Source organism: Eretmochelys imbricata, chromosome 5 (assembly GCF_965152235.1).
Source record: "Eretmochelys imbricata isolate rEreImb1 chromosome 5, rEreImb1.hap1, whole genome shotgun sequence".
Lineage (NCBI taxonomy): Eukaryota > Metazoa > Chordata > Testudines > Cheloniidae > Eretmochelys > Eretmochelys imbricata.
In genome coordinates, this window is record NC_135576.1 from 34,745,865 (window position 1) to 34,757,224 (window position 11,360).

An 11,360-nucleotide genomic window follows, 5' to 3' on the forward strand; every position below is an offset into this window, starting at 1 on the left:
TTTTTTGTGGATACAGACTAACATGGCTATCCCTTGATACTTAACAGTATAGTAATATACTTGCGTGTCAGTGATTACTACACTTCTGTACTATATTCTGTCTTTAATGCACCCTGTTTATCTGCTCTAAAATTTCCAGTCTAGGCGTCTCCCTTTACATTGCCTCCATCCCTAAGTGTATCTGAATCTCACTTAGGATTCTACTAAAATGACTCACCAGATTTACACTGTAAGCTTTTGAGGTAAGGGCTGTCTGTATTTTGCATCTTGTACATTGCCAAGCACACTGTTGGTGATTAACACATGGTAAACTCTAAGTTTAGATCTATCCACTATGTTTTCACTCTTCATTGTTTCTTCTATTCCTTACCATGCAACCACACAAGTATGTGCCAGCTGGCTTGTGATGCTTCATGGACAGGCATCTCCCCACATGCCTGCACCCACTTCAACCAGATCAAGTAGCTTATATTCAGTAATCGGTCCCCATAACCCTATGAAGAAAGAATCCCAGGATCTACTTCTGAAGTTTTCATTATATCACTGCCACTTTGCCACGAAAGTAGCTTATGTACATTTGTCTACGGTTTCACATTATGCATTTAAATGAGCTTCATTTGAGGTGACTCTAATAACAGGGAAAAAATCTCTTAAAATGTTATTTTTGTGTTCATTATTATATAGATGTTCTATTTTTTCTGTCCCTTCCTCCCTGCCCCTAAAAAATATACAAAGCAGATTTTTTTGTATATGTACTTACCTTAGTGAACTTCTGTAAACTTTGTTTTCTCATCTGCTTAAGATCTTTCCCAAGTGTTTTCATTACTTTCTCCTTAAAAAAATACAGAAGTACAAACAATGCTGTTAAATGTATCATCTGAGCAACAACTATTTTTATCCCCAGTCTAAATCACTGGTCAAATGAAACCAGAAATTTGTGGAAGATCAAATCCTGCAGTCCTTCCCTCTCTTGTACCAAAATTATTGAAGTCTGTGGGCCCTTTTCCACACTCTGCTAAGCTAAAACTCTCAGCTGACTTCATGAGTTCTGCCTGAGTTAGGAAAAAGTATGATCTTTATGACTTGTTCCACAATTATTGTACTGTGTAACGGTGAGAAGATAATCACTTTACTCTACTCCAGCAAAGCACTGGTGAGTTAGAATAAAAAGAAAAATGAATGGCATTTACCCACAACATGTCTTCATCTGTCTTGACCTTCCTAGAAGCAGATCTTTCTAATTTCCACTCCATCTCTGAAGATAAGCTCCTGCCAGGATTATCTACCTTAAAAAGTACTTATTTATAATGTAGCTATATTAACTTATGTGCACCCATGCGAATAAATATCACTCACTTTTGAGACACCAGGGTCCGGAGCCAATCTGGCTTTTTGCCTCTTTTCAAGGACAGAGTGATGGGCTAGATGCCCTTAACAGCCACCCTTCTTATTTAAACTCCCTCCTGCGCCTTCTGCCTGCCTTACACTCTGCCCTCTAGGAGCCCCCTTATCCCCTGTCCACCCCTTGCCTCCCCAGCTCCTCTCCGCTACGCTCCCCTCCTCCCCACTCTCCCCCTGCCTGTCCCCAATGAGATCTCCCAGAGGGACCGACATGCCATTTAAACAGACCGCACGCGCGGCAGGCAAAGCGGGAATTCCCTGCCCTGGCAGCTGATTGGCCGCCCGGCTCTGTGACTGAGGGGGATTCCCTTCTTGGGAACGCTGGGGCGCGGAACGCAGGTAAACGGCGGGGCCTGCCCGCTCCCTCCCTGGAGGCTCCTGCTCCCGGGCCCGCGGTGGCTGGGCGGCTCGAGCCTCCTCATTGTCTGCAGCGGGGCGGAGCTGCTGGCAGCAGCGCCAAGGCTCGCGGGGGTCCCTCTGCTGCCACCGATGGCGGGCAAAGAAGCGGGGCTTGGCTCGCCAGGCCCTCTAACAGGCTTGGCGGAGCTGCCCTGCCCCCATCCCAGCCTGCTCGCCGCCCCACCGCAGCCTGGGGCGCGTTAGCTGGGGCTGAGTTGCGGGGCAGAGGATCGCTCGGCAGCAGCAGCGATCCCGGCCGCAGGCGCTAGGAAGCTGAATCTCCCGAGCCGGCAGCTACAGAGCTGAGGAGCCGAAAGCCACTCGCTGGCTTTCATCAAATGTTACGTTGGGCTCTTTCTTCCTCCCTTCCCTCCTCCCCACATTTCACTTTATGCCAAACTTCGGGGGCGGGACAGAGGAAAAGTGCATGAAATGAAATGGCGAGCCAGCGAAATATTTTATGCCACCTTTTAGCAAACGCCTGTTTTCCCTTTGGAAGTGTGAGTCTTGGCCCGGTTTGGATGCAAAACCGTCATCACAGGCCTGCTTAGTCTCTAAAATGGATGCGGTGGGGCGGAGGCAGGGGATGTGTCTGTTTTACTCCAGAAATAATGGGCATCGACAAGTCCTCCCCTCTCTGTCTAAGAAATGGTCCTATTCATCTAAATAATCCTTGATATGTTGATTTATTTGGAAATCTGTGTGCTGTCTTTAGCATAATCTGTGTTGTCATTAGTGTGATGTCATTTTGCAAGAACTACGGTATATGTGACAGGTTTCAGAGTAGCAGCTCTGTTAGTCTGTATCCGCAAAAAGAAAAGGAGTATTTGTGGCACCTTAGAGACTAACAAATTTATTTGAGCATAATCCACTGCATGCCTCGGATGAAGTGAGCTATAGCTCACGAAAGTTTATGCTCAAATAAATGTTAGTCTCTAAGGTGCCACAAGTCCTCCTGTTCTTTTTACACTATATGTAATATCTCTAAAACAGTAAGAAAAAACTCCTGGATTTTTTTTTTAAAAAAGGATATGTCATTCATGTTTTGCATACTGTATGGGGAGAGCAGTGTTAGAAACACTGCTGGCCAAAAGCATTAAACACACCACATAAAAATGTCTCACAGATTTGATTTGAACTTCTGCGAATATTCACATGCGTGAAACTACTCACCTATGTGACCAGTTTTAAGGACAAGACCAAAGTATGCATTGAATAAGGCAGATGAGCCGCTACCACCTTCCTCTAGGGTGGTAAAGTGGGGTAGAAACACTTTCCCACATTTTCTAAACTTCCTGTGGAAAGACTGGACTATTCTGAGGAGAAATTTTTAAAAGTGGATTTTTCCTTCAAATTATTTTGCAGGAAAAAAATCCCAGTTTCACAACCAGCTTTAGTTTTATAGCTGTGTAGCTGTACACACAACTCTTATGAGGCACTGGGGAAGCAAGGTCATGAAGGAGAACGTTTGCTAGCACTTTCGCTTTGAGTAATACTTAAATGAATACCACACAATACAAATACAATATACTTTCTGCTTGATTTATTTCAAAAGTGTCATTTCATAATCCCACAATTTATTCGTGAAATGCAAAGTGTCTGAGTCACTTAACCTTGTTTTACATGATTTCTTTAAAAATAAATAATACAGTAGGTTTTGTAAGCATTTCACCCACACACGGTCCTATTTGCAACACTTCAGATAGTCGTTTGAATATTAATTCCTCTTAAATTAATATTCTTCAGTAAACATTGTCATATAATATTACAGTGCAGAATAATTGGACAGTAGTAAATGCTGGCATGCATTACAGCATGTGAAACCACCAATTTGGTGGATGAATGCTCCATGAATAAGCAATAACCAAGCAAGAATTATTAACTATTATGTATATGGAATTGTCAATTTGGACCAGAGTATGAACCTCTTGTTCACACTGATGAGCAGTTATTTACCTGAGTAGCCTTGAAATGAACGTAATGGGACTAGTCATGTTTAAGTGTTCAACAATGTGAGCAAAGGGTTCACAATCTGGTCCTTTGTGAGCTCTTCAGTGAATTTGATTTGGAGTAAATTCCTAAAATAATATTATTGGCCTTTGTTTGTCAATTTGAATTATGATCTATCAAAATGTAATGTGTGGGTTTCTCAAAAGTGCTCAGCTTTGGCCTAACTTTGCTTTTGTTGATCCCAATTTTCTTTGCTTTCTTGAGATTTTAAAAATGTATATTTCATCACAACACAACCACCTTAAGACCAATCCAAAACAAATAGTATTCATTCAACAGCATCTCAAAATATAAATACAATAAAAACCCTTTAGAAGAAGAAACAAAAAACATACATGTGCACATTAATGATATATATTCATCTGCCTCAATGCAAGTCCACAGTTGTAGCAAAATTTCCCAAGGATATATAGTTATGCACCTTCCTGTTAAACTACTGTATATATAAGACTTCATTCTCAAGAACCCTGTTATAAATACATTGCCAAAAATCCATTGTCGTTGACAAATTTAACTTATTTATTTGTAAAAAGAAAAGGAGGACTTGTGGCACCTTAGAGACTAACAAATTTATTTGAGCATAAGCTTTCGTGAGCTACATGAAAGCTTATGCTCAAATAAATTTGTTAGTCTCTAAGGTGCCACAAGTCCTCCTTTTCTTTTTGCGGATACAGACTAACACGGCTGCTACTCTGAAACCTTATTTATTTGTATTACACTAGTGGCTATAGGCTCCAGTCAAGGGCCCGTAATGCCAGCCATTATACACCCATATAATGAAAATATGCCTGAGGAGCTTACAGTTAAATATATGACAAGAAAAAAGAGGTGGATACAAAAGCAGAGGGGGGAAGCACAGTATAACTGTGAAACTATTCGCAAAAAGAAAAGGAGTACTTGTGGCACCTTAGAGACTAACCAATTTATTTGAGCATAAGCTTTCGTGAGCTACAGCTCACGAAAGCTTATGCTCAAATAAATTGGTTAGTCTCTAAGGTGCCACAAGTACTCCTTTTCTTTTTGCGAATACAGACTAACACGGCTGTTACTCTGAAACCTGTGAAACTATTTTGATTTGTATACTAAGCATACCAGTTTTCTAGTCATTGTTACTTGTAGACATCAGGAGTGATTTTTAAGGAGAAATTTGAAGGAAGATAATGTAGTGGATTTTGGAGGAACTTTTTGTAAATCTCCTCTGCACGTTGGGTAGCAAAGGAGAAAGCATGATAAAATGTTTATCCATTTATCAGTTTATCTTAAGCATATTTAAATACTGAAATCAAGATAGACAAAAAACACCTACTACACATAAAAACTTTAGAGTTAGGGTTGTTGTGAAATATGGATTTATTTGTACTTGGTCAGAAAAAAAGTGTTTATTGATTAATACAGTAAGACTTAGCATGTGCCTTAATACTCATTTCCTTGTTTTAAGTGTGTGGGGGTTTGTAAACAATGTGGTAGGTAAGTACAATGTTGTCGCTTAGGAACCTTAACTGAATTTTGAAACAAAAAGTGTTTTGTTTTTAGAATAGCAGTTAAGGGCTGAGCACCTGCTGACATCGGGCATAAAACCACTAAGCTGCCTTTCTTTGCATTATTCAGCATATTTTCCATGGGGCACTTTCTTTTGCCTGAGGATCTGAGAGAAGCTTGTCCCACATACACACCTTCCCTACAATTACAGGTGGGTCAGGTGAGCTCTTCCAGGCCTCTTCTGATTGCCCAAGAGATAGAAAGTTCCAACAGGCTGACAGCTATCACCAGCATTACCACACTTAAACAGTCAGGCCTCTTTACCAAGAAAAAGATCCCTTTCTCATTTCCATTGCTCCTTCCTCCGCCCTCCTTCCCATCCCTTCTCTTTGGAAGTCAATGAAAGCTGTGAGTGCTCAGTACCTCTGAAAAGCAGGCAATTTATTTAGGTGCCTAAATCTGGATTTAACTTCCTAACATTAGGCACCTAAATTTGAGCCCTTTGGCCTTAAATTCTCTGTGCCCCATGTTCCTTATTTATAAAATAGGGATGTGGCTGCTTGTGCGCCTTTGTAACGTGGTTTGAGACCTTCAGATGGAAAGTGTTAGAAAATTGCTACATATTATTCTGTCAAGTACTTGTGAGTGTAGGAGAAGAAGCCCAGAGAGAGCATTAGGAGTGAATGGGAACCACCGTCTGGGCAGAACAGCATATACAAATACACAGAGCATTTTTGTCTCTATGCTCACTGCTCTGTGTGTGTCAGTAGGAGCTGTGAGGTGCAAAGGGGAATGAAACAGAAAGGACCCTAAATTTGCAGAGGGGAGGGTAACAGAGATTCCCCAGAGCCTGTAGCAGCTTCTCTGTGACAACTCTGTGCAGTTGGGGTTTTGCATGTATTTATGGGAGCCATATCAGAGTGACAGATGGAGCCAAGGAGTAAACAGTCTCAATGACAAGTTTCCATTTAATTCATTCCCTGGTTCCATGCTCCCCTCAGTATTAATCCTACTAAATCAATAGGTAGGTGGGAGATTTTCCTTTGTGCCATACATTACACACATTTTGTTTTGGGTCTCACTAAAGCAGATTTATTAAAGTTAAATAAAAGAACAACTCTTATAACAACCGTATAAAGCAGTTTAGAATCAATTGGATTGTGGGCTTCACTTTAAATCTTTGATCCCATGTTGGTCTCTTTGCATCACTCTTCGTTCATGTTGTGAGCCAGTGATCACCACCTGTTGTAATGGCCCATGGGGCCTGCTACAAGCTGGTGTAGTTTTAAGCAGCCCTAAGGCTGCTTTAAATTTCTCTGGGGATGGAACTAGCAGAAAACTGGCCTAAAGATCAGGGAGATGCCGACAACTTCTGTTATCCTCAGTGCTTATTTAGAGCATCTGAGGAATCAATCCATGGTATTTTTAAGCTGAAGTTTCTTCAGAGTTAAACAGAAAAAACAAAAGCCATTTTAATTAGGAGGCCTCTTAAATATCACATTGACTCAACTTAACAAAAAACTAGTGATTTGGAAAATAAAAATTATTTTACCTACATGCGAAAAACATGGTCTTCCAATTTTCAGTGTGCAGTAAGTTTTTGCAGCATAGACTAAACCCCTAAAACACGGGATTTATAAATGAAAACAGTGCAATTTGCCTCTACTGGCTCTAGGTGGTGCTGGTATATTATCTCACCCACATTGTCTAATGCGAGGATGTCAAATTATTCTAGAGAGAAAAGATCTATCCATTCAGGATGCAGGTGCCATAAATACTGAGAAAAATCAACTTTAACCCATTATCTTAAGACTTTTTAAATTCAAAATAAGCATAAATCCTTACCTTTTCTGCAAAATTAATTTCTGTATTTAACTTAAATAATTAAGATACAATAGCATGAAAACATCAGAGTTTTTCATATAACAAAATGCAATTATTTCCCATCTCAATTAGTTTTATAGTCCTAGGACCGAATCCTGCAGGCCTTATTCAAGCAAAAATCCCATTGGGCCCGATTTCTACTTACACTAAGGCCAGATTACATTGCTTTGGCAATAGTGACCTGAGCGTAAATGAGAATCAGGCCTATAGCATTTCGCTAGAGTTTCACATGAATTGTGCGTGGAATAGAAAACTTGTTATCTAATTACAGAGACATCGAAAGTTTTCTCTGAATAACATTACTACTAGTCCTGACTTCTAGGTTGTACCCCCTCTGCAGGACTAGAGGCAGCTGAAGACTTGTTGCCTAGTAAGAATGTTCACGTAACCATAGCCCATCTACTTCCTGCCCAAACTAGTGCTTCCAAAATGTAATAAGTAACTTTTAAAACTTCATACATAACCAGGTAACTTTTAACTATAACTGAAAACCGTGGGCATTTTTTAAAATTTAGTGAAACTTTCACTCAGATTCTGAATTGCTACAAAAAAATTGAAAGAAAATATATTGACTATAATTTTCCAAAATTGTCTTCCTGTTTTTCAGCAATTAAGTTTTGCTGGAAGGTCTGAGTTTTAGGAGTTCAAGTTTCTACCCTTGCATCAAAAAGAAAATATGGTCCAGGTATTATGATAAGCTTGCTGAGTAGATGTCCTGAAGAAAATGAGGTCTATGTAACTGTTAAAAAAAAAACAGGCATTTTCATCCATTTATTCATTTTTAGTGTCCAGGCTATAAAATGTAGAGGTTTGGAGTGTAGATGAAGGACTGGTCCTTGTTCTTGTCACTGAAAGTTGTATTCACGTTTCTTGGCCACCTTGGGGTGATCAGGATTACTTCACCTTATTCTTCCTTTACCATCTGAATCATTTTTCTATCAGACATAGGGGAGGTAATAAGTACAACAGAGTCTTGGATCACTTGTGTGACAGGGTATCTGTCAGTGTTACTCCCAGATCTCTTTCACTTTTGTTAGCTGGAGGCTTTTTCTTGTGAGAAACGGATCCATCTGAAGGGCTCCCAGCTGCCTGGTTATTTGGAGGAAGACTTATGTAGTGCCCACTCTGACCTACCTTTTCTTGTGGACTCATACACCTAAGGATGCTAATTTTTCTTCCAGTATTGTCTCTATTATTTCTTAGTTCAATGAAGAGCTCCTCATTTCTTCCCCCATCCCTTGTCTGTTCAGATATGTCTGAGTGGATTAGAGGGACAAGGTGGGTGAGGTTACTGGACCTCTGCTGTTGGTGAGAAAGTCAAGCTTTCAAGCTTACACAGAGCCCTTCTTCCCAGACCCGAAGAAGCTCTGAGTAAGCTCTGGGTAAGCTTGTTTCTCTCACCAACAGAAGTTGGTCCAGAAAAAGATATTACTTCACCCACCTTGTCTCTTTAATATCCTAGGACCAACACTGCATACAATGAATGAATTAGAGCATTCTCCCTTTTATGCTTTCTTGAATGCATGTAAAGCAATTGTGTGAAATTCTGCACAGAGAATAAAAACAATGGAAGAACATTCATGGTCCAAAGAACTGTATTGTAATGGTTGCATCTGATGAAGTGAGCTGTAGCTCACGAAAGCTTATGCTCAAATAAATTTGTTAGTCTCTAAGGTGCCACAATTCCTCCTTTTCTTTTTGCAAATACAGACTAACACGGCTGCTACTCTGAAACCTGTCATAGGAATACCAGAATCCTCTTCTATAGATATGTATATGCTAAATTTAAGGAGTTCATATGACACAACTGCTTCCCAAACACTTTGGCTCTGGAAAGTATGACAGGTCTCTAAATATCCTGTATCTACTCAAGAGAGTAGAAAGTGTGGCAGGATTTCAAGGAATCTTGTTTGATTAGCTGATGACAGTGATGTAAATTCAGTCAAGATGCTAAATTACATACAAATAAAAATATTGGTTAGGGACTCTCCGTCCATACCTTATTGTGACCTTGCAAATTACGCACGTAACTACTCTATGTAGCCGTACTTTCCTACCACCGTTTGGGTCCTCCACTTACTACAACACCCTTTGTTGTGTGCTGCACCCACTGCTAACGTCCTGTCTTTAAAGTGTGGGTTCTTTGGGGCAGGTACTGTTTCTTACTGTGCTTCTACAGTGCCGAGAATAAAGTAGTTCTGATCATGACTGGAGTCTCTGTATTTATTTATATTACAGGAATCCCCAAAGGGCATATCTACAGTACACAGTGCTCTGTTTTCCCAGTGAGTGGAATGTGATGCAATTTGATGTATCTGGTTTAGTACCATGGAAGAAGAGGATACCTTCCCTTTATTTCTACCATTTCTCCCTGGGAACTAAACATTATTATTATTTCCTAGAAGCCCCCAGCATTATCAGAGCCCCATAGTGATAGGTACCATACAAACACATTGTAAAAGACCACCCCTACCCCAAAGAGAAGTCTAAATGGGCAAGACAGAAGAGGTATCAGAAGGGAAACAGGAAAGAGTCCAGGAAGGTAAAATGATTTGCCTAACGTCATACAGCAGATCACTGGTAAAGCTACAAAACCCAGGTCTTTCAATTGCCAGTACAATGGTCTATCCACTGGACAACCTTTCATTCCAGGCATCCTTCTTGTAGCAACAAAAACTGAAGGTGACTGTCCATTATGTCCATGCAGCAGTTGAGAGGTTAAACAACATTACGTTTGTTACACAAATGGATACAAACCAGGAAATACGAAGCTGAAGCAGGAACTCTGTTCTGCATGTGCTCCATTATGCGGAGGTATTACAGACATTGCAGGAAATAGCTAACCTCAAGTATGTGTACTGCATTATGTAGACGCAAACTGGCACATGAAAGATGGAGTTTCATCCTTAACTTTTTCAGGCTTTTGTCAGTTTGTACCACACCTTAACGTTGCTCAATCTCCTTTTATTTTCCATGTTAAATTTAGCAATAATGACTAATATAGTTCACAGGTGTGTATGTAAGTAGACTAAGAAATACTTTGGCATGCGACAGGATTTGCGTCAGCTGTCAGTCTGTAGCTCATAAATGGTGGCTTATTTGTTTAAAACAACAGTAAAATGTTAAACAATGAAAAAGCAAAAACAAATTAGTACTCTATTTAAAACCCTGGCCCCAGAGAATTATCATTTAGTATGTAAACAGTCTGAGGATTTCAAGGTTACATATACTGCACTGCTAGCTCACAATTGTAGTGGGTTTTTAACTTACCACTTTATTGAAAGGTAAAAGTTGCAATTTACAATACAGTTGTTTACACAGCACATTACAAAGAAAAGGAGTACTTGTGGCACCTTAGAGACTAACACATTTATTTGAGCATAAGCTTTCGTGAGCTACAGCTCACTTCATCGGATGCATTCAGAAAAGAAATGCAAAGAGAGCAATGAGTTAGAAACTCTTCTAGAAGAGAAAGATCTGTTTCCTGATCCAATGCCTGATTTCCTCCTGTTGGGTGCGGCGGGAGGAGAGATCCCTATATATCTTTCAGTCTGTATGACAAAAATTCTAATAGTGGATGATCCTTCCCTGGGTTTTTCAATTAATCCCATTGTTCATTGTCTGCTCTTTTTTTTTTTTTCCTGTGCACATTGATAGTCAGCTATTCAAAACCAGTAGCGTTAGTTGTTTCATCAAAAAATCCTTCTTTATCTTGCCTAGGTTTCAAAATCAAAATGATCATATGTCAATTTTGTGGACTATATACAATGTAAGACCTCCACTCTGTTTAAAGGAATTAACCTGTTGACTCCACCACAACAACAAAATCTTTGGGTTCATGGCCAGAGATATCCCGGTTACCTTGTCCAATAATATTTCATACTGAAATCCAGACCTCCTGAATTAATGAATAGCCACCACTACACACGAAAATATGACACTGTCTCTCCATTGCCTGTTCAGCAATAGGCAGGATATTAATATTAATAATCTAGATTTATACAAAGATTAAGAATGGGTATCTATTCAGGGCTCTAGGTATCCCTGCCATCAGTTACTAAAACAAATCAAATTAAATAGCCCACATCACACAAAATCAGGGTATTCAGGAGTCACCCTCCCAGAAGAGAGGATAAACCTGAAACTGCAGTGTCATATGCTAGGCAGAAACTCCTTTCTCTTGTACA

General features: G+C 40.0%; 1 protein-coding gene across 1 annotated transcript in view; it reads right to left on the reverse strand.

Annotated features, from left to right (window-relative positions):
• Nucleotides 1-1,253, reverse strand: part of CDC20B (cell division cycle 20B) — a 52,993-nt gene extending 51,740 nt beyond the window's left edge. Inside the window, exons 1-2 of the mRNA XM_077817241.1 lie at nucleotides 1,191-1,253; nucleotides 761-832 (exon numbers count right to left, since the gene is read on the reverse strand). Of these exons, the coding sequence (XP_077673367.1) occupies nucleotides 761-832; nucleotides 1,191-1,253 (135 nt within the window). The remainder of the gene's footprint in view (nucleotides 1-760; nucleotides 833-1,190) is intronic.
• Nucleotides 1,254-11,360: the final 10,107 nt, after the last annotated feature.